At 41.6% G+C, this 23,526-nt stretch overlaps 1 protein-coding gene and 1 long non-coding RNA gene across 2 annotated transcripts in view; one reads left to right on the top strand and one right to left on the bottom strand.

Annotated features, from left to right (window-relative positions):
- Positions 1-5,594: 5,594 nt before the first annotated feature.
- Dnajc19 (DnaJ heat shock protein family (Hsp40) member C19) lies at positions 5,595-9,454 on the bottom strand. Its single transcript, XM_005069707.4, has 6 exons — positions 9,324-9,454; positions 8,441-8,492; positions 8,290-8,363; positions 7,522-7,601; positions 7,003-7,073; positions 5,595-5,718 (listed from the first exon to the last, which is right to left on the bottom strand). The coding sequence occupies exons 1-6, from the start codon at positions 9,324-9,326 to the stop codon at positions 5,648-5,650; spliced, it is 351 nt and encodes a 116-aa protein (XP_005069764.1). The 5' UTR covers positions 9,327-9,454; the 3' UTR covers positions 5,595-5,647.
- Positions 9,455-9,541: 87 nt separating this feature from the next.
- The window catches only part of LOC121143211, a 585,525-nt gene continuing 571,540 nt past the window's right edge, over positions 9,542-23,526 (top strand). Inside the window, exons 1-5 of the long non-coding RNA XR_005880399.1 lie at positions 9,542-9,833; positions 9,964-10,141; positions 13,145-14,020; positions 15,491-15,529; positions 19,610-19,682. This is a non-coding gene — a long non-coding RNA (uncharacterized LOC121143211). The remainder of the gene's footprint in view (positions 9,834-9,963; positions 10,142-13,144; positions 14,021-15,490; positions 15,530-19,609; positions 19,683-23,526) is intronic.

Here is a 23,526-nt window from a genome sequence, read left to right as displayed (position 1 = left end):
ATACAGCCACCCCCCTCCACCCCCCCAAAGAAACTTCTTAGTTCTAAAGTTTTAATTTGGAATTGAGCAGCATGTCAGTCCAGTGAGATCTGGGGAAACTTTACCAGAGGCGGTGCTGAGATAAAGGCAAGGGATTTTGCTTAAATTAGTTTTAAAATTGTGGGTGATAATACTTGGTGAGCTGAAGAAATCAATAGTGAGGCGTGAGTCTGAAGTGAGTGTACTAGATAGGTTAGTCTTTGAGTCCTGGCACCCTTAAACCAGAGTAATTGCTGTAGCTGACCATGATTTGACTTGAGCATTGGAACCTGTGGAAAGTCATTGCAATTTTCTGGTGGCTCAAATATTTAGAATTCTTAGACTAATTCTGTGGTATATGTATGCTAAGGAAAAGCGAATGGGAAACTGACCATAATGTGTGAGGGCATGATCTGGTCAGTAAAGGAACATTACACTGTACCTAGAACTTCGTAGAGTTTGAAAAGGATATAGTGTGTTTTAAAATCTCATTCAGTCTTAATTTGCTTTTTTATGGCTTGGATTGTCCCATATAGCAATTCATTATCTCCTAACACATTTAATTGCATTGTTATAGTTTCCCCTAACGGTTTTAATATGGTAAGAGTTTGGGCTTAGTCTGGAATTAATTCCAGTTGGATACAGTAAATCTTTGAAAAAGTGGTGTTAACTTGGAAGGTTGAAACATCTATAGATTAGGGTTATTGCTATTTTATTATAAATTATTCTTAGAGGTCAAAAATGACAGTGTTTTGCCAACCTAATAGTATGGTTTAAGTAAAAGCACTAGGAATATTAAGAGTTCTTGTTCATTAAAGCTAGATGATGAAGGCACATGTAATATCTCTTTTAAAAATTCATTTTTGGGCGATACTGGGGGATTGAACTCAGGATCCTATGCAAAAAATACTTTGATACAGAGTTGTATCCTTAGCTTTAATAAAAAAAAACCAATAACTTTTTAAAATTTGAGGTAAGTCTATAGCCCATTGTGGCTTTAAAATTCCAGGTGATCTTCCTGCCTTGGGTCTTCAGTGCTGGGCTACAGGGATGAACCACCATGTCCACCTGGCTGTACAGATGCCCTCGCTTCTGTTTTCTGTTCCACCTTCTCTGAGTACCCGAGAGTACAGGCAGGCCTGACCATCATTTCCCACAGACCACTGTCTAATTCTTTTAAGATTTTGAGATGTTATAGATAAAAAGCACATAATTGGGAGCCATTTTGTGTCTGTTACTCTATGTAAGGAGTTAAGAGTAGCATTTTAACCATGTGTCCCATAGCCTTATGACTATAAAAGTACTCACAGTGGTGGTTTGTGTTGGGTATGTCCATTCCTGACATTCCAGTTAGGTTCAACACATAAAGAGTCCCTTCTTACACAGTCTGGCAGCCCTAAGTAGCAAGTATACATATATTATTTGCTCTACTGCCACTCTTAGTAGATCTTTAAATTTCTCTGTATTTTGGTTGTTGTATCTTAATTCTAAAATTATTTACTAATCTTGCATTTTGAAACCATTTTTAGCAAACAAAAACAAAAATAAACTTTCTTCTAGGTATAAATTAATTCATTTTACCTGGAGCTTATATTCCTTTGGACTTCTATTTGGGTTGCCAGTCTGGTCCCAAGTACTTTCATCCACTAAGCCATCTTGCCTAAATTTGTTACTTTCAAGGAAAATTAGTTTCAATTCCTACAACAAAGAATGGTAGCATGTGTTAACATGTTCCAGATTATACCACAACAGGACTCACACTGTCATTGGGTCACAGAGATTGGGAGAAGCACTAACATCCTCTTTTTTTTTTTTTTTTTTTTTTTTTTGGTTTTACGAGACAGGGTTTCTCTGTTTTGGAGGCTGTCGGTCCAGCCTGGCCTCGAACTCACAGAGATCCGCCTGCCTCTGCCTCCCGAGTGCTGGGATTAAAGGCGTGCGCCACCAACACCCGGCTAACATCCCATTTCTAAGCAAAGTAGAACTGTGGGCATTGATGTCTCCTGGACTCAGGGTTACTTACTTGTTCTAGTGTTTTTAGCCACTGAGTGTATTAAATATGTTTTAACTTAGCCTGCGATTTGTTTTATGTGCTGTTTTTTTAACTTAAGACAAGTTGTAAATTTCTCTTTAACTATTTGAGAGTGATGACATTTAAACTCCAGTTTCTGAATTGAAAACTCAACTTTATAGGTCATCACCAGAAAAAGATGTGTTATAAATTCTCAGAGACTATTTTGGTCTGGTTAGTAATGTTTACTTACGCTTATTTGAAGTGAAACATTTATTTTATCATTTGTATGTAAGATTTAGGATGGGACATATTCAAACTTAGCTTCATGGGATGGCCGTTCACAGGTGTAAGTTTTTGCCTGAATTTTATTTTTATAAAAATTCCATTTTTATAAGTGTGGGATGCTTGTGTCATGTGACACTTGGAGCCAGAGCTTCTTGGGGATTATTCACTCCATCAACTCTCAAGTAACTGAATTTGCCAGGCTTACAAGTGTCCTTAACCACTGAGCCATTTACTGGTTCTGGTTTTTACCTTGTTAAGCAGCAGCTCATTGTAATTTTCCTAGTACTTGGCTCAGAGGTTCAGAATGTACAGGTGTAAACGGTCTCAGATTACACTGTGGGACTTCTGGAATAGTAGTTTACCAAATTTGACAGGTTTTTTTTTTTTATCACTGCTTCCTTAAGTACTATCATTTGCAAAATGTTTAAGGCAAGAGAATTTGCTAAAAATCCATGGTGGCCAAAGATAATTGGCTTTAAAGACTATGTGCTCTGCTTGGCATTTTCAAAAAAGTAAAATTTCTAAAGAGAGTAAGTTAGGGCTTCTGTCCTAGTAATGTCCACACCAAAGGCAAGCTGTGGACAGAAAACCAAACTATAAATGAACATGATAAACTGGGAAAGACAGACCCAGGGTTCAATCATTGTTTCATTAACTAATCTTCATAAAATATGGAGGAATCCTTCAACTTTTCATTCCATTTATCCTTCTGGTAAAGACTTGCTCAAGCTGGGGACAAAGCTCTGTCAGTAAAGTGCTTGCCATGTAAGTGTGATCTGAGTTCAGTACAATCCCCACAGTAGAAGGTCAGATAATCCAGAGTACAGGCATGTAATCCCAGCCCTGGGGACGCGGAAACAGTTTGTTAGGGTTCACTGACTAGTGCCCCTCCCCTTCCCCCAATTCTAACAAGAGTTAGGTTCCAGTGAAACCTGTCACAAAAACCAAGCTGGATGGCTCCTGAGGGAAACATTGAAGGTTGCTGTCTGGCCCCTCCATACTTTAGTCTTACTGAGTCCTGTGGCCCTAATGCTCTTAACTGTTCGTCTCTGTAGCATCTGATGAGAATGTTAACAAGTGCTTGCCTAACTTGTGGCAAAACAGTCCAATCCTGGCACCTTTCATGTGGTGTAAACTTAGCAAGTATCACCAAAAAAACATGTTTAGATGATCAGATTAGAGCTGTGAAAGGTTAAATACAGAAGTTAAGGACATGGAGCTATGAATCTGAAAAGAAACATTTTCTGACTCAGCCATGTCTCCTTGGACACATTATTATGGTTTCTAGTAGTAGTTGAGAATGCTTATTAGCACAATACGTGAGGCTTTAAGCACGAAAGAAATAGCATGGAGAGGGGCCTTTTACAGATCTGTTCCTAAGAGCCCTTAACAGACGTGACATTTAAATGTTACGTACCTAGAGCTCTCAATGAAATAGTTTCTTCAGCTTGAAAAGGTAAGCCTAGAGCAAATAAAACTTACTATCAAAAGAATAAATAGCTGTGCTCCTTGGTAGGAAATGCTTCCAATGTTCTGACACCTGCCTTCTAACAGGCACGCATAGCATTTGACACTCAGAGATACTTCTGTCTACAGTGCTCAGTCCTTTCTGCTGTCATAGGTGACTGCTTTAGCCATGTTGCTGTAAAAGTTTGCTTTTCAGAAATCTGGTTTTAAATCTTTTTACGAGACAGGGTTTCTCTGTATTGTTTTGGAGGTTGTCGGTCCAGCCTGGCCTCGAACTCAGATCCCGCCTGCCTCTGCCTCCCGAGTGCTGGGATTAAAGGCGTGCGCCACCACCGCCCGGCCTGGTTTTAAATCTTAATCTGTTATTGCTCATAGAAACATTTAAAATTTCAATTTTCTATGCATGGGTATTTTGCCTGCATGTATGTCTGCACCAGGTAGGGACTGTGCCCAAGGAGGCCAGAAGATGGTATCAGATCCTTGGAACTGGAGTTACTAAGTGGTTGTGAGCTGCTATGTGGGTTCTAGGAATTCAAACCTGGGTCCTCTGGAAGAGAGACAGGCTTAGATGGGAGAGCCTTACAGCTCTTGAAACTTTTGCAGCCTTGAAACTTAGTTCAAATGGCCAAATAAAAGGTTAGTAAGCCATATTTTGGATACCCTCATCTGTGGATTCCTTAAGTGCATTTACCTACTTGCTAACATAAAACCCACATCACCTGGACATGTGTAATGGGGTTTGGAAGAGTTATTGCTACCCAAAGTCTCCAGAAGCTAGTTTTTATGACACTCCACTTAAACTATTTTAACACTAGTTGTAAGGACTCTGTAAGGGTATAAGCTAGTAAATACAGAGCTATTTACTGTTACTGTCATTTACTGTTAATACCATTAGTACCCTTGATCACATTCAGACACCACCCTGTTTACCTCCGTATGTGCTCTCATGAACTGCTGAAGCGCTGGCAGGATTAAATGCTACAGGGACCTACCTGGCTAGGAATTTTACCTCCTGATCTATACAGGACCTTACATACTTTAATGTTGGAGTTAAAAGTTACCTATCTTAAAATGTCACTTGGATTCACAGTATGTAAATTGTTGACAGTTGAGGCTGAATATCAAGAGCACTTGCTTTTCATGTCTGTGATGAAAGGCATGTACTCTCAATATTGTCTCAATATTTTGAGAGGATTTTACATTCAGAAATATGCTTGAAATAACAATTTTAAATGATGTAGAAGCATAGCAGGCACTACTTACATTTTTAAGGGACTAACTAAAAAGAATAAAAAAATTAATAGTACCTATACACTGAAATGTTTCTATTCATAGTTTTAATGTAGCCGGGTGTGGTAGCACATACCTTTGGTCCAGCACTTGGAAGGCAGAGAAAGTCAAGGTCATCCTGGTCTACCTAGTGAGTTCCAGGACAGCCAGTGCTATCTAATAGAAACCCAGTCTCTCTTATTTTTTAAAGAAAGCTTTAATGTGTTGAAATCTGAATTGCCAGTGTATTACCTAAGAATTTCTTAAGATTGGTAATTTTGAATTACAGTGTTCAAGTACCTGGGCCAGTTGTACCTTGAGTTTTATCTACCAACAATCCCTGCCTTAGTAGACTGTCGTAGTGCATTCTCAGAACAAAACCTTAGCCTTGAAGAGCAACATAAGTATTAAAATTTCATTAAGTAATGAACTGTTTATACTCACAGTCATAATTGCTAATACTATAGTTTTAATTTTGAAATCTCAAATTCAAACAAAATAGACACTGATTTAGTTTATGCCAAGCCATTTTCACAAAGTGTAGCTATGAGGTATTTTATTATAAAATCATACTCATACACTGACTAATCACACTTATTTTTTAGCTTGACCTTCCAGTAAGTCTTTAGCTTCATTGATTTTGGCTGCTATATAAGGAGATCCTCCTATAGAAGAAAGGGGGGGGGGGAGAACACAGTTTAGAGCACAGATTCTAACTCTGTTAAGAACTACTTGCATTTCAAGGATCCCAGGTCTTAAATTCTATCTTTATTTTCTGAAAAGCAACTGTGATACTATAAATAGGTCACCAAATTACTGTGTAAAATATTTGACCAATGGGAAATGAAGTGTTTTGACAAAAATTTTACCTTTAAAAACCTTACAATCTGACCGAAATAGGATTTAGTTCTTCCCACATATGTGTCTGAAACTAAAGCTTAACTTATTACTGCATATGTAAACATAATCTGTTTGAAGTGGTCCCAGGGGTTTCTGGGTTATGTTGGAAAGACCTGTTTGGTTTCTATCTTTTTGCTTCAGTTTACTTCTTTTGATATTAGCTGGCCCTTTCTAATGTCATCTAGATTTGCTGTAGATTTGCTAACCTGATGAAGCAGTGTGGTCCTAAAGAGCATCAAGAGGATGCTGGTAGAATGTTATTGTATGGACTTTACCTACGCATCCTGAGCAGAAGACTTCAAGTAATTCAAGCTAAATTCCTTATGCTGTAAAGTCACATACTAAAAAGCTTTCCTGTTACGTTTGACAATATCCTTTCCTACAAGCAAAAAGATTTGTGTGGTCTTAGTTAAAGGAATCCTCGCTTTTACCAGTTAATGCTACATTGAAGTGTATCAAAAGCAAACACAGCTTATAGGTTTCCAAATAGGTGATTCCTATATCAAGTGTTCACTACAAATGGAGGCCCTGTAAAAATGTTTTCCTTAACTAAAATTTATGAGTCTAAAGCAAGAAATATAGGAAAACTCAAAAGTAGACCACAACAAAATTCAGAGCCAACAGTTGGGGTATACATGTTACACTTGTGAATGAGGCAGAAGGATAGTCATGAGGTTTAGACCAAGCTTGGCTACATAGTAAGATGTCTTAAAAACAAGCTGACCTTCATTATTAGAATACATTTTATCAAACGCAGCCTAAAAGCAGTATTAACGTTTATTATTACTGCTAACTCAATGGCTCTTTTGTTCATTATACCTTTGTTTTGGTGAGACAAGGTATCACTGCAAACCTGGTTGGTCCTTGATCCTCTTGCCTCAGCCCCTTCCCTGAGTGCTGGGACTACAGGAGTATGTCACCATAGCTGGTGGATTTCACTTATTAAAGACACTTGTAATCCAAACCTCGGAGACTACTCTGTACATTTAGACCAAGAATTAGTTATCCCATTAATAGTGGTGTTTAATGAAAACTGCGTGGTTACTTACCCTTGTCTGGGTGGTTTAAGAGCATGATCCGTCGATGAGCATCCCTGATCTTTCCTTTATTGGCAGTAGGGCTAATTTGAAAAGGGAAGCATAAATTGTCACTTTGGGTTTACTTAAAATCACAACTATACAGAAGGGCCAGATTTAACACTGTTTACAAGCCTCACAAAGATGTAAAATGCATTTTCTAAATCAGAACCAAACTACAGTGCTTAAAAACAAAACTAAATGTAGTTGACCTGACAATTCTTATTAAACATTTCATTTAAAATGGGGGCAGAATTTAACTACAGATCACACCAGGCAGCACTGAGCACTGTCATAGTCTTTCAGTTGAGAGTCCTGTACTTCTGTAGGAGGGTTAGGCTTAAAGGTGCTCATGGAAGGAGCTGACCACTATAAAATCAATGTCTCCTTGGGACAGAATCCCTAGTAACTACCTTATTTTCAATTTCAGGAAAATATTAATAGGAATTGCCTTAGTCTACATCTCATATTAATAACTAATAGAAATCTTACCTTACACCTAGTATTAATGCTGCCTCCCGTTTTGTCATTTTGGGTTCAAACCCACCTCTATAGTACCCACCACTGAAGGCCTGAAAGGAAAATTGAATTGGAAGGAAAGATTAATGAACTAAATGGAAGGTTGGTTAAATCAATAAAGAAAAAAAAGAACAGTACATTTCAGAGAACAAATGTATTTCCCAAGGTATTTTTGCTTGGTAAGTGGTAACTACTGTAACAAATACTAAACATCTATTTCTTCCAGCCAAACGGGAACAAACTGTCTTGAGGATAAAAGAAGAAAACCGGGAGTGAAAGGAGACCATTGCCACCCTTATTTCTCATAAAACAGCAGTATCATACCTGGTTCAAGGCAACCCCTAAAATAAGAATTTATGATAGTGTAGGAGAAATTATGCCACCAGGACCTTAACCTTAGCAGAAAACAATGGCCACCAAGGTCTTAGGTTGTGGCCCAAGCTGTCCATGACATGAGAAGCAGCAGCGGTGTGTGCTGTTCCCAATTCACTACAGGGGTGTGATGTTTGAATGTAACAGCACTGCGGTGCTACATGTGTGTCATGTGACACAGAGATGGTGGGCAGATGATCACCCTGTGAAGGTCACCCACCCTGTGTTGTCACATGTGGCAACTGATTGCTAGTGAGGCAGCACCGCAAGGTTTGCAACTCCTCTGGACCTCTGGGATTCAGGCTATAGGGCAATTCCAGGCTTCAAAGACAGGCAGTACGAATTATACAGCAAAAAGTTAAGTCTTACAGATTTTGGTAGGCTTTGGAAAACTTGTTTCACTTGAGGCTCCACATGCTTCATGGCTTGTAAAACATAACGGCCTAAAACCAAGATAAATACAATAAGCAAATTAATCTATAGCCAGTCTACTCTTCCACCCCCAAAACCATAAACAAACCTGCAAATCCTGCAGCAGCAATGGTTAGTCCAACCGCTACCACTGTACTGGCCTGGTAAGGGAGGAAAAGAGTAAATCTTGACTTCTCTGAACTGCCACCTATTCAAACTCCTCATCTCAGTGAAAGGGGGCTTCTGTTTTCCTTTTGGTGGGGGAGGGGGAGACCTAGGGTGTCACACATGCAAGGCGCAGGCTTTGTGAAAGCTCCACTTTTATTGAGGTGGTCTGGCTAGACTGTCCGGGCTGGCCATGAATTTGCAATCCTGCCTCAGTGTCCTAAGTAGGTGCACTAAAGAGAGTCCAGCGCAGCACCGGGCTTGCTGGAAGAAACTTTTTTTTTTTTGATAAAAATATGTCTTTAAAACACTGCATTCTGACACTGTGCACGATGGTGGCCTTTTAATGTCATGTAATCCCAGCACGTGGGAGGCATTGACAGGTGGATGTCCTGAGTTTTGGGACAGCCAGGGTTACATAGTGAAACCCTGTCTCGGAAAACTAAAACCCCTGCAATCTTGATACACAATTTACTCTCGGGTGTGGGATTTTCGCTAAGAAGAAAAGAGTAAGTCAAGGGTGATGTTTCAGACGTCGCAGAGAACTTTTAACCCGCAGGCACTAGACCCTCATTACAGTTTAAACAAGAGCGGTGGAAGTAAGAGTTCTGCTGGGTTAGGGAACCGTGCTTGCAAAGGCTCCCCGCAAGGCTCTCACGGGGCATTTCCATCACTAAGGAACTGCGGTGGGGCCAGCACCCCGACCTCCCAGGAGGCGCGGAGACCTCTGAGGGCTCAAGCCCGCCGGAGGCCGGAGCAAAGGTCTGTCTTGGCTTCCGCCCTGCCGGCCAGCGCCACGTCGGAGCCCGTCAGCGCCGGCCACTCACCATGACTCCGCTCCGCGGCCGGGCGCCACGCGCTCATGCCAGCGCGAGCCCACCGCCCCAGCACGCCCGTGGAGACCGCCGCGGCCGCGCCAACACCGCCGCCGGGCCCAGCAGCCCGCGCAACACGGCAGCGGCGCCGTAAAGCGCATCAGGAACTGTCGCACAAGGTGCAGCAAAAGGGGCCAAGCAACTCGGGTTGACCGGAAGGTCGGGCGGGACGGGGCTTGCCTGTGACCCCAGCCCTGGACTCCTGATTTGGAAGTCTGATGCTTGGCCCTAAAATGAGTTTTTAGGCTCAAACATACCGCCCTAACTTTGCTTTATATAGGTTTTTCCGTCCACCCTATAAAAGTAGTGCTGTTTTTCAGATGAAGATATTCTCATGATACATTTTGTTTGTTTGCTTTCCAAACTACCTAACGGGCTCTGTGGACAGTGGATATCAAGAAGCCAGGAGTCTGATCTTCAGGGCCTCCAGAGATATCTTCCTTCTGCTGACATAGAACTTAGGTCTATAAGTAGATCAAAAATTTTAATTTTTCCATCTCCTTTCAGGTGTCTTCTTTAGGCTACATGAATTTGTTCACTAAAGAACACAACTATTGTGTGTTCATTGTTTATTTTCTCTCTCCTGTTTTAGCCCGTGTTACTGCTTTTCTAATTAAAGGAACTGCTGTATCTGTGTTGGCCTGAGCATGTGGGCAATGCACTGGACCAGACTGAAAGTGACTGGGAGGCTTCTTTCTGCATGAAGGCTCTCTCTGGGTTGTGAGAATATATAAGCCACGTGTGATCTCAGTGGAAACTAGAAAATTAAGGTAGCTTAGCTAACTACTCTTTTCAAATGAAATGTCCCTACTGACTCTCCATTTCATTTTATCACGGCATGGCTTTGACTGCGTCCTCCCTAAGCTCTACCCCCTTTTTAGCCAGAGGTCCATTAAATGAATATTTCATACTTTGCTTATCTTTTCTTTTGCTCATGGGTTGCTTCTGTGGTGTAGCTATTGTGAATGTTATTTCAGTGGGCATGGATGAACACTTTGATTTCTGTTCTCTTGGCTGGGTGGGCAGAAATGAAATCCATGTATCCTGTGATATTTGTAGTTGCTGTAATGGTTTGAATCTGAAGCTCATGGTCGTGTGTGTGTGTGTGTGTGTGTGTGTGTGTGTGTGTGTGTGTGTGTGTGTGTGTTGAAGGCTGGGTTCTAATAGCAGAGATGTGTAGAGGTAGAGTGTTGGGGAGGTAACTGGATCATGAGGGCTCTAAGCAGGCCAGTGAGTTAATCAGTGATGGGTCATGGATTGGTGGTCTGTTGGGAGGTGATGGAGACTTAGCTGAATCGTAGTTATGCAGAGAAGGTCCTTGTCTCCAGCTCCTCCTTTTCTCTCTCTGCTTCTTGGCCATCATTCATTTCTGCTGTAAGACTGTGTTCCCCACCCTAAAGTTTTGCTTCACCACATATGCAGAAACAGTGGAACCAGATGATCATGGAGTGTTAGCTCTGTGACTGTGAGCTAAACAGGTTTTTTTAACAGTGTGATTTAATTCTGTCAGTCACTTTGTCATATTAAAGGAAAGATAATCAACATAGTTGCTGAACTGCTCTACATTCCTGCAAAGGAAGTTAGTTGGTGTGTAAGAGCCTTCCTTACCGACATTTGATTTTTTCTTTTTTTTATTTAATAACAGTTGTGGTAATGAGTATGAGGTGGTAGCTCATTGTACTTTTGACTTGAGAGTTTCTCCTGATCAGTACTAAGTACCTTTCTATGTGCTTGATAAACATGTGTATCTTTGGGGACATGTTTATTCAAGTCTTGACCATTTTGAGAGTTGGAATTTTTATTTGTTGTTAGGGTTCAGGAGTTCTCTATGTATTCTGGGCACCAGTACCTTATCAGTTACAGGATTCTCTATTATTTCCCATTCTGTATGAAGCTGTTTACTCTGCTGGTTGTGTGTTTTGAGGCATAGCATTCTAAAACATTTATGAATTCCAATTCTCTGGTTTTTTTTTTATTCTTTGTTGTTACCTGGGCCTTTAATTTACACCTAAAGCCAATGTCAGGCATGATTTGTCCTTGGTTTGCTTCTAGGGATTTTGTAGTTTTCCAGCTTTGATCCAATGTGAGGTGCTTTTTCTGTTCAGCATTAGGCAAGTGATTCTATCATTTTGCTGACATTTGAGTAGTGTCCCAAGCATTGCTTGTGGAGATAGTTCCTTCCTTTTTAAGTGGTAGAGGTCAGGGTGAGTTTTCAGAAATCACCTTGTAGGGAGAGTTCTAGTGAGTGTTCAACATGTTTTCATTCTCTAGGACCACCAAAATAAATTTCCACAGGCAGGTTTATGCAATAGAAATATGTTTCTTTAAATTCTAAAGGCTGGGCATGTAAGATCAGGGCACTAGTTTTTAGTTTCTCTTCTGAGTGACTTGTAAAATTTAAAAATAAGAAAAGGAAAACTTACAATCAGCTTTGTAAAGAAAATGCTTGTATTATGGCCATGACTGACTACTCTTGCCCTGCTGAGAATCGTGGCCACGGCGGACTACTGCTGCCTGGAATGGTGGCCATGGCTGACTACTGCCTGCCTGGGAATGGTGGCCATGGCTAACTACTGCCTGCCTGGGAATGGTGGCCATGGCTGACTACTGCCTGCCTGGGAATCATGGCCATGGCTGACTACTGCCTGCCTGGGAATCGTGGCCATGGCTGACGACTGCCTGCCTGGGAATGGTGGCCATGGCTGACTACTGCCTGCCTGGGAATCGTGGCCATGGCTGACTACTCCCGCCCCGCTGAGTGATGGCTATGTGTCAGAACTGCTCTTGGCTTTGCTTTCCTGCGACTACTATGTGTCAGAACTGCTCTTGGCTTTGCTTTCCTGCGACTACTATGTGTCAGAACTGCTCTTGGCTTTGCTTTCCTACTACTACTATGTGTCAGAACTGCTCTTGGCTTTGCTTTCCTACGACTACTATGTGTCGGAACTGCTCTTGGCTTTGCTTTCCTGCTACTACTATGTGTCGGAACTGCTCTTGGCTTTGCTTTCCTGCTACTACTATGTGTCAGAACTGCTCTTGGCTTTGCTTTCCTGCTACTACTATGTGTCGGAACTGCTCTTGGCTTTGCTTTCCTGCTACTGAACGCAGATCCTCATCCCATGGAAGCAGTTGACTAGACTTTTTCCGACTGATCACTCATTTACCAGCAAAGAAGTGATACTGGAAGTTAAACATCATCTTCCTAAGAAACTGCCCCTCACAGGATGCTAACCATCTCTAATGCTATACTCAAGGTCTGCTTCGCAAAGTTGTGGCCCCTGTCTGTTCCCTTTTGTTCGAGGTTATGGTCATCATATTTCCTTAGTTAAAACTGGAACGTTTGATTGGGAAGTTCTGGGGAAATGATGTGTTGTTTGGTAGATATTAGGGTGGCCTAAGATGTCTGGCAAGGGATGCAACATTTCCTCATTTAACCTGGCCTGTTTCTGGAGAGGAACCTCTTTTGGAGTGGGCTGATTCTGAGTTTTCTATAATCATTTGAAATGAATTGAGGAAGCAATCAGAGTTCTCTGATTGGGTTAGGACTTGGGAAGGATCAGAACACATCAGGAAGCAAAGCTCTGATGGGTGAATCTCGGATAGGTAAGGTTCTGAGAGTCATGGTCCCGTAATGTCTCTTGCTACTTCTGTGTCTTTGCATGCTTGACACTGCCATTTTTCCTGGTATCTGGCATGGTGTGAATGGATGTGAGGGAATCCCCACTTACCTAAATATAATGTGATTATCTCATGGAAATATCCCATTCTACCAGGCATTTTTACCTGTGAGTTATTATGAAGATGATTTCTTCTTAAGGTGAGCTGTTTAAAGCGTTGCCCCATGCTGCGGAATAACCCTTTCTGTGCACTGTGAGTATGTATTATTCTCATTGTTAATAAAGAGCTGACTGGCCAATAGCTGGACAAGGAGAGGTTAGGTGGGAGAGCATAACGGAGAGGATTCTGGAAGAAGAAGGGTGGAGTCACCAGGAGCTGCCAGTCAAACACAGAGGAAGCAGAAAGTTGAACATGCCTTTTGGAAAGAAGGTACCATGATGTGGTCAACCATAAGTAGGAAGTGTGGATTAATTTAAATTAAAAGAGCTAGTTAGTAACAAGCCCAAGCTATCAGCTAAGAATTTGTAATTACTAATAAGTCTCTGATAAAGCCGAGACTGCAGAGGATTCAAAAACAGAACAAGGAAATGTCACACAGCTAGTTTATCTTGAGAAGCTGTACAGACTCTGGCTTAGGTTAATGATTAAGAAAGATGATTGAGTTCCAGAAGCTAAGTTAGTTCAAGTTCTTTTATTGTTGGGAGATGTGTTTTCAGGTTTTGGTGTGCATCATAGCTAAAACAAATCTTTAAATAACAACTTAAGGTTAGGTTAAAATTTTTCAATGGCTTGGAAAATAATCTAATGTTTAGAAAGGCGCATAGTTGAGCAAAGGACTTCATAAGGCCAAGGAACAAGAACAAAGTAGTCAGGTATTATTAGCTGATGTGCCTTTCTTGTTAGGATGGGTTGATGGATTGGAAATCAAAGATGATGATTCCTTGGGCTCATTTCTTTCCTCAGGTTCCTGAGACTGAAAAACAACAAACAAACAAAACAAAACAAACAAACAAAAAACTATTGATGAGCGGGTATGTACTGTTGTACAAGATTAGTTTAAGATGTGTTACAGTCATTATACTGTGGAAAGACGCAGAGTTGTGCTGCATTCTTTTATGTTGCATTTGTTTAACTCTGTGAAGCTGTGTTACTTTGCCTGCCTTAAACACCTGATTATTCTAATAAAGAGCAGATCGGCCAATAGCTAGGCAGGAAAAAGCATAGGCAGGACTGGCAGGCACAGAGAATAAAGAGGAGGAGAAATATAGAGAAGAGTGGGAAGTGAGAAAAGGAGAAGGTGAGGAAATGCCAGGGGCCAGCCATCCAGTCACACAGCCACCCAGTCACACAGCCACCCAGTCACACAGCCACCCAGTCACACAGCCACCCAGCCACACAGCCACCCAGTCACACAGCCACCCAGCCACACAGCCACCCAGTCACACAGCCACCCAGTCACACAGCCATCCAGCCACACAGCCACCCAGTCACACAGCCACCCAGTCACACAGCCACCCAGTCACACAGCCACCCAGTCACACAGCCACCCAGTCACACAGCCACCCAGTCACACAGCCACCCAGTCACACAGCCACCCAGTCACACAGCCACCCAGTCACACAGCCATCCAGTCACACAGCCACCCAGCCACTCAGCACCGAGCCACACAGTCAGCCACAGAGTAAGCAGGAAAGAAAGATATATAGAATAAAGAAAGGCAAAAAGCCCAGAGGCAAAATGTAGTTAAAGAGAAATGGGATAATTTAAGTTAGCAAAGTTGGCTAGAATCAAGCCAAGCTAAGGCCAAGCGCTCATAAATAAGGATAAGTCTCTTTGTATTCATTTAGGAGCTGGGTGGCAGTCCCCCAAAGAGAAAAAAAATAACCAACTACAATGCACCCTGAAGATTCAAAGTAGAGCATTTTTCATATTGAAAAATTTAGATTTGTGGTTCTTTTAAGACTTTTTTATAAGATTACCTTTTGAGATAAATAATAAATTACTGAGTTTTTTTTCTTTGTAACCACAAAATACAGCCTACCAGCAAAAGAACTGGTTGAGAAAAATACCTCACCTGCTTACCCTCTGTTAATCTGTAACAAGTTACTTAGGTATAGAATGTATGTGGGTTCGAGGGACAACTTGATTTTCACCTGTAATCTGTTTAAGTGTCTAAGGGATATGAGAAACATACTGCTTTTACTTATATTCATTGTAACCATTCACTTGAAAAATAGAATGTACCGACATTGTAAATTTTGGTATATAAGCTTCCTTCGAGAAGGAAGACCCCAGAAAAGATGTATAAGTGTAGCTAGAAGGAAACATCAAGAGAGACAAAAGGGAAACATCAGGGTAGAAAATCAGGACAGAAAAAGAACAGAGTAGAACAAGCAACAATAAGAATGACAAGATGAAGAACTAAGTTTTGGCCCTCAGAAAAGTCCTCGTGTGTCTGTTTGTCTGTACAGTAGTTCACCTGTTCTTCATCTCCTCTTCAGTTTCTCTGACCTGCTGAAGGCTCGGCATTCATCAGCACCGTAAGTGACATCCTGACATGTTGGAGATTGTGTGTGTGTGTGTGTGTGTGTGTGTGTGTGTGTGTGCGTGTGTGCTTATGTGTGTGTGTTTCCCTTTTATGCTGGCCCTAGAGAGTTAAGTTTAGCACCCCTCACTGGGCCCAGACAGTTAAGTTTTACTCCCTCATATAGAAAAGTCAAGTTGAGTGATAGTCTGCTGACCTTACTGGTTCCTCCTCAAACCCTGAGCTACTAGAGACTGGTTCTTATGACAGCAGTAGTCCAGAGACTGAACAGACAGCAGAGGTTTCTGCTAGCCATGATCAAAAGCAACAGTTCTGGGGGTGGGCAATTAAATGCCTTCTTCTGGCCTCACATAAACACACACACACACATACACACACACACACACACACACACACACACGTGTAAAAATATTCCAGCCTTCTTATGTGGCCCAGAGACCCAGGTAGGCTTCTTTTACCCCATTTCCAGCTCCCTCCATGCAGCTGGCCCTAAAGCCCAGCTAGCTTCTTGCCAGAGACCAATGCCTAGTCTGTCTTCCTCCGTTTTGAACTAACCAGAGCCCTGTCATCTACCTGATATGAACACTCTAGTTAATTCATGGTCTTTAGACCAGTCTACAGTGCCAGGGGAAATGTATTCCATGGTCCTTGACCAAAATGTTGAAGACACCAGAGTCTAAGTGGCAAGCAGAAAACACAGAATAGAGACTTAGACCTAAATACCAAACAAAGAACGTGGAAATCTCAGCCATTATCCACCTCCTTCTTGAACATTTTAAAGACTTGCTGAAAGAAGAAAGGTAATATAAGAAAGGAAAGGAAAGGTAAAGAAAAGAAAAGAGAAAAACTGAACCAGGGAACTCCAGATAATTTTTGTTGTAAGCCTAGCCTTTAACAGCTGAACCATCTCTCCAGCCTGGGAACTCCAGATAAACAAATACCAGTGTGAATATAAAAACAACAGGAAAACCAAAATAACATGACTCCTCTAAAAAGTAATGGCCCAAGTGAAAATGACATGGAATAATTTCCATGAAAAGATATAGAAAAATGATTATAAATACAGAAAAACAACAACAAAAACAACTCAAAGATGGCAAAGACAAAGAAACTAATGAAATAAGTCAATCCCAGGACATGAAAATAGAGTTCAAATTGCTGAAGGAGACTTAACTGATAAACTAAACAAACCAAATAAGAACTACAGTGGAAATACAAACATTGTGGATCATGTCAAAGACAAGAGTCAGATATGGAAGACAAAGTAGAGAAATTGGGTCTCTCAGTGCATGTCAATGAGAAAACAAGCAAAAGTAATGGAACATGGGATAATTTGGGAACGCCATGAAGAGACCTAACCTTCTAACCATGGGCACAGGAGAAGAATTCCATAGTGAAGACATAGAAAATATCTTCAGTAAAATCATAGAAAAAACGTTCCCAAGCCTAGAGAAAGAAATGCCTATCCAAGTACAGGAAGCCTAAAGAAGACCAAACAGACAGGACCAGAAAAGAAATTCTGTATGATGTATTTTAGTTCAAACATTAAAAACATATGTAGGTGTCTTCCTGTCCCAATCACCTGCTCCCAAATAACTATCAGCCTGCTATCCAAATAACTGATCCAGAGATGTAATATTACTTATAAATGCTCAGTCGACAACTCAAGCTTGTTAGTACCTAACTCTTAATTTCGGTTATTCTATATTTCTTATCTATGTTTTGCTATGTGGTTCATGACTTACTACCTCATTTTCTACACATCCTATTTCCTTTGGAGGCTGGCTGGTGTCTCCTCTGATGCCCTTCCTCATCCCATCATTCCCAATTTGGCTTTCCTGCCTAACTTTATTCTGTTCAGCTATTGGTCAGCCAGCTTGTTTATTAAACCAGTCATAGCAACTTATTTTCACACAGTGTAAAAACAATTATTCTTCAGCAAACATAGAATGAAGAAGGGGTATTGAAAGCTGCTAGGAAGGGCAAGTTACTTCTAGCAAGAATAACACCTTAATAACCAACGGAAATCTTTAGAGTCAGCAGAATTTGAAAAAAAATGTATTCCAAGTTCTGAAAGACCAGCCCAGACTATTATACCCAGCAAACATACCCATTAAAATTAAGGAGAAATAAAACTTTCCATGGTTAAAATCAGATTAAAGGTAATGTATGGCTACTGAGACAGTTCTACAGAGGACACCAGAAGAAACTGAATTCAAAGGTGATTAAAAATAGAGACAAGACCCTGATATGCAAAACTACTAGTAGGAAATGTAGGGGGAAAAGATTCTTGACATTGGTCTGGGCATCGGCGATACTTTAGATGTGATCTCTCAACACAGGAAACAAAAGCACAGATACAGAGCTAGAATAACATCAAAGTGCAAGGCTCTGAACAGCAGAGAGCACCAGAGGACAGAAGAGCCCACAGGACAGGAAACAGTACTGCAAGCCACACACCTGGCGCTTGCTATGATCTGCATATGGTTTGTGTCCCCAAAGATGCATGTGCTGCAAGATTGACCCCCAGTGTGGTAATGCTGAGAGGCGGTAGGAACTTTGAGAGGTGGAGATCAGTGGAAGATAAGGTAATTAAATCCTTGATGTTACCACCCGCAGGAGGGACTAATGAAGTTCCAAAGGACTCAGATTCATTTTCTCAATAGTGGGTTGCTATGATGTGGGCAAGCTTGGCTCCTGGATTCCTCCAGCTTCCTGTCTTGTCATAGGATCTCACTAGTTCCTGTTTCCATCATTGTGGTGTCATCAACCACATGGCTAAACAGATGTGGCTGCTTGATAGATTATCAGCTTCTAGCCTTGAGTTAGCTTTTCATGGTGGTGCATTTGGGATGTTAAGGCAGGAGGATGACTGAGAGTTTGGGGTAAGCCTTTGTAAAGAAATCCTGTCTAAACCAAAACCAAACAACCCCCAAAACAGTGGACTAAATGAAACTCCTTTTTTGTTGTTTTGATTTGTTTTTTGTTTTGTTATTTTTTTTCTGAGATAGGGCTTCTTTGTATAGCTTTGGCTGTCCTAGAACTCACTCCATAGAGCTGGCTGGCCTCAGATTCACCTGCCTCTGCCTCTCAAGTGCTGGTATTAAAGCCTTGCACCACTACCACCTGGGGTCTCCTTTCTTTTAAAGTTACACCTCAGGTATTTTGTTCTATCAGCAAAAGTGGAATATTATTATACCTAACCTGTATAAGGAACTCAAACAACTCTATTGCAAGATAACAAATAACCTGATTAAAAAATAGGCAAAGACCTGAGTAAGTATTTTCCAAAGAACATAAGCATGGCTAATAGTCCATGAAAGCATATTCACTATTGTTTAGAGGAACTATAGCAATGCAGTCCAAAGCAGTGCGATACTACCTCACTATCTCACATCTGTCAGAATGGCCTCTGTATACTGTCAGCAGGGTTATAAGGGTGCAACCATTATCTAAAAGTGCGTGGAGGTTCCCAAAACGTTACAAATTGCACTTCCCCATGACCCATAGCCACAGGAAGTAATGCCAGCATTTTCAAGAGGAATCTACGTGGCTAGGTTCACTGTAGCACACTGACTGGGATTTGGAAGAAACCTCTGTCTCAATGGCTGGATGACACCAAAGCAGGGAATAGAAGGGACTGAGACAGATGACACTGGGAGATGTTGGTCATAGGTACAGTTTTAGTTATAGAAGATAGAAAGGGCCAGGCAGTGGTGGTGTACATCTTTAATCCCAGCACTCAGGAGGCAGAAGCAAGTGAATTTCTGTAATTTCGAGGCCTGCCTGGTCTACAGAGTGAGTTTCAGGACAGCCAGGGCAACACAGAGAAACCCTGTCTCAACTCCCACCCCTCCACCAAAAAGAAGAAGACTTGCTAAGGCAGTTGTAGTGGTTTGAATGAGATGTTCCCCCATCGCATTGGGCTCTTGAATATTTAATCCACAGTTAGTGGCAGTTTGGGCAGGTTTAGGAGGCATGGCCTTGGTGGAGGAAGTGTGTCACTGGGGGCAGGATTTGGGTACTTAAAGCCTTACCCTGTTTCCAGTTTGCTTTCTCTGCTTTGTGTTTGCAGCTGTGTGGGCTCTCAACTCTCAGCTCCTCCAGCCATGCCTGCTGCTTGCTTCCAGACTTCTCCATAAGCCTAAGTAAACTCTTTCTCCTATAAGTTACCTTGCTCATGGTGTTTTATCACAGCAACAAAAAAGTAACTAATGCAAGAGTGAATCAGGTGTTTCCAACAGTCATGGGCGCCATGTTATTTGATGGATACAGTTAATTAGCTTGATTGTACCAACCAACCTCTTAACAACATGCACATATATCAAAGCATCAAATCCTCAAGCATGTTAGATATCATATATCAAACAAACTCGGAGTCACACTGTAAATTGTTAAAGAAATTGAATTTCTTGATCTACACTCACACATTTTTTGAGACAGGGTTTCTCTGGATAGCTCTAGCTCCTCTGGAACTAACTATCTTTGTAGACCAGGCTAGCCTTGAACTTAGAGATCTACCTGTCTCTGCCTCCCGAGTGCTGGGATTAAAGGCATGTGCCACCACTGCCCAGCAATTTACAAAATTCTTATATGTTTTTTTTTTGGGGTGGTGCTTTGGATAAAACCCAGGGTCTTGCACATGCTCAGCCAACACCTCCAGTTCTAGAATCTCGATAGTGACTTCTTACTTGTGGAAACATATTTAAATGTAAAGCATAAAGCTAGAAACATACTGTGCTAGAAGAATCCGTATATATGTAACTCAATTTAAGAAAGTGGGCAATATTCTTTTGTTGAAACCAAATTACCTGTTGAAAATTGCATTTGATTTTTGACTTAGATATGGGGCAGTTTTCCTGTATGTTGCATGCTTAATTAATAGTACAATATCATTATTTATTGGTTTAACTAATCTCCTTTAGTTTATGCACAACTATAAAGCAAATGTTAAGTAAATTATTGAAGATGGCACACTTTATAAGAAGTTAAGCTGGTTGCAAAATATTTAAATTCTGGCATAAGTATTTGTATATTAATTATGGAACCATATGTGTATATATAGTATTCTTATGGAGAAATAAGGTCACAAAATATATCTATGCCAAGTACATTGTTTATTCAGTTTTCTTTCTAAATGTGGCAGGCCCATGAGTGCTTCTTGGGAATGGGACCAGACTTGAATTGTATGCAAGAGATTTGAATTTAGAAGATAAAGCTGAGACACAGTGTCCATTGTGATAACAAGTGTTAATTGTCAACTTGACAGGACCTAAAATGATCAGACAGGATTGAGATAGGTCTTTGGGTGTTCTGGCTACCTCTTATGTCAACTTGACATAGGCTAGAGTCATTTGGGAAGGGAAAATCTCAATTGGGAAAATCCTCCCATAAGATTGGCCTGTCAGCAAGCCTGTGGAGCGTTTTCTTTTTTTCTTTTTCTTTTTCTGTTAACCATGTGGAGTATATTAAAGGGGGAAGGAGAGAGAGAGAGGAGAATGGGAGAGCAAGAGAGTGAGAGTAAGAGAGCATAAGTGGGTGGGTGGGTGGATGGGTCTGTCTTTTAAAGGGGTCCTTTACACCTGCGTGCAGACTTAGTACTCATGGAACCCTGAGATGACCAGAGTATTGCCTGAGTGCATTCTGCTAGGTAATAGGGGCAGGCCAGCATAATGTCTGAATCCTTACATTCTCACCTTTGCTTATTATTAAAAAGGTGAGGAGTTAGGCATGGCAGATTAGGGAATAAGGGCGTCGAGTTCTCAAGACTACTTTCTGCTGATCTGGGGGACATTGACCATCTTTGGGGATCTGAGAAAGGTAGGGTACTGCCACGTCCTGGTTGTTTCATCAAAGTGCAGGCTGTATGGAACTCTCTGGCACCTAGACCTGGCAAGATGTTGGCAGAACAGAGTACAATGTCAAGTTTAGAAATTTTTTCTTAGGTTCTGATACTTGAGGGGAAGAGTGTAAGATGAAAGAGGGGTTCCCCAGGGAGTCCCAAGACAGAGACAGAGATGAGTCCTAACTAACTAGTGGAGATAGCCAAAGGTGGGGGAGGGGGAGGGGCTCACCAACCATGCTGGTTTTGGATAGAGGGACCCAGTGATCTGGAGAAGTGAGGCTGTGGTATGTAGACCAGTTTCCAGGGTTCTGGTGTGCCTCAAACTGCCTGTGGGCATGAGGAAATGCCAGGAAAGCCTTCCCAGTAGGGAACCAATGTTGCAATTTTTAAAAAGCAACACGATAAAGATGCTATGTGACAGGGATCAAGTGGAGGGTTTTTTTTTATTAAGGGAAAGGGGTCATAAAAAATGGGAGGGGAGAGACCAGGTTTCAGAGACAGGAGCAGCAGTAGAGAGGAATAAGTGGGAGAGGGGGAGAGGGCTCGTGGGGAGAAGGGAGAGGGAGGGAGAGAGAGAGAGAGAGGTGGGGAGTAGGTGGGCAGGGTCCTTTTAAAAGGCAACATAGTGTATATGCACAGAGCATACTCTTATTGGCTGCAGCTGCATATTCTGTCAGAAGTCCAAGGACGGGCCAGTCCAGATGCCTAAATAGTAACACCTAAGACTATTGAAAATATTGGTATTTATGTTACAATTCATAGCAGTAGCAAAATTACAGTTATGATGTAACAACAAAACAAATTTTATGGTTGGGGGTCACCACAACCTGAGGAACTGTATTAAAGGATGTAACATTAGGAAGGTTGAGAACCTCTGCTCTATGGGAAGTTGCAGTAGGAATCACCTGTCACCTTCCCAAGATTCTCCTAAAGACTCACCAGCACCAATTAGTCTTTTATATCTTTACTTCCCAGGGACTCAGGTTTTGTGTAAATTTGTCCACATTTGTCTCTAAATGTCATGTTTGACTTTTTTCTTTTACTTGTTTTAGCGCCTCACAGAGCTTGTTTGCATGTTGACCTAGATAATTATGGTCTGCAGAAACCTGACTCACATTATGAAGATTGTGTTCTAACAGGGGACTCACCAAAGCCACTAAAGCTCCTTCCTGGTCCCAAGGTCCCAAAAAATTCAACTCTTTATCAGCTCTTTTTTTTTTTTAAATTTACCTGAAACAGGATTGTTGATGGAAGTTTCTGTCTTGCCCAGTCCTGTAGCCATTCAGTCACAAATAAACATACAGAGGCTTATAATAATTATAAACTGTTTGATATATGGCTCAGGCTTCTTATCCGCTAGTTCTTTCTTAATTATTAACCCATTTCTATTAATCTGTGTATCTCCATGTGGTCGTGGCTTACTGGTGATGCCCTGTCTCTTGCTTCCTCAGCTGCTGCATGGCGTCTTCCTGGCTCTGCCTACTACCTTTCTCTATCCCTGTTTGGATTTCCACCTGGCTAAATTCTCCCTGTCCATTGGCCGAAAGTTTATTCATCAACCAATAAGAAAAACATATATTCACAGCATAAAGGACATCCCCCATCACAGGGTCTCTCTCTGTGTAGCCTTCACTGCTCTGTCCTTTCTTCATTCTGTGGTTGTCCCAGGCGTTATGATAAAGCACATGGGAGACCTTGGCGGTGACTGCGGGGGGGGCACAAACATGCCAGACAGATAGAGATTAAGTGAGAAGTTTTATTAGAAAGGAAAGGGGAGGGAGAGAAAAGAGGTAAAGAGACACAGAGACAGAGAGGACAGAAGAGAAGAGGGAGACAGGAGAAGTCTTTTCTGACCCGGGGAAACACCAGGAAAGAGAACGTAAGTGGGCGGGGATCGTTCTCTAAAAGGGTCTTTTGCACCTGCATACAGACTAGGTACCCACAGAACGCTGGGCTGACCAGGGTACTACTTGAGTGCATTCTGCCATGTGACAGGGTCAGGGCAGTATAATGCCTGGATCCTTACGCCAGGCAGGTTTTCAGGACCAAGCAATGCAGAACAATGGCAGATTCCACTTTGTGGATGACCCACCCTGTTCAGCCTTAGCTTCATGAGTTGCTACCCACGACCAGGACTGTGCAGTCAC

The sequence above is a fragment of the Mesocricetus auratus genome, unplaced genomic scaffold (assembly GCF_017639785.1).
Source record: "Mesocricetus auratus isolate SY011 unplaced genomic scaffold, BCM_Maur_2.0 Super-Scaffold_100011, whole genome shotgun sequence".
In the NCBI taxonomy this organism is placed as follows: Eukaryota; Metazoa; Chordata; class Mammalia; order Rodentia; family Cricetidae; genus Mesocricetus; species Mesocricetus auratus.
Note: the sequence above shows the minus strand (reverse complement) of the source record. Positions and strands in the feature narration are given on the sequence as shown.

Coding starts and splice junctions, on each gene's coding strand:
- Dnajc19 (XM_005069707.4), bottom strand. Junction 8,364..8,440: donor TGCTGCTGCAGGATTTGCAG/GTTTGTTTATGG, acceptor TCTTGGTTTTAG/GCCGTTATGTTTTACAAGCC. Junction 7,074..7,521: donor GCATTAATACTAGGTGTAAG/GTAAGATTTCTA, acceptor TTTTCAAATTAG/CCCTACTGCCAATAAAGGAA.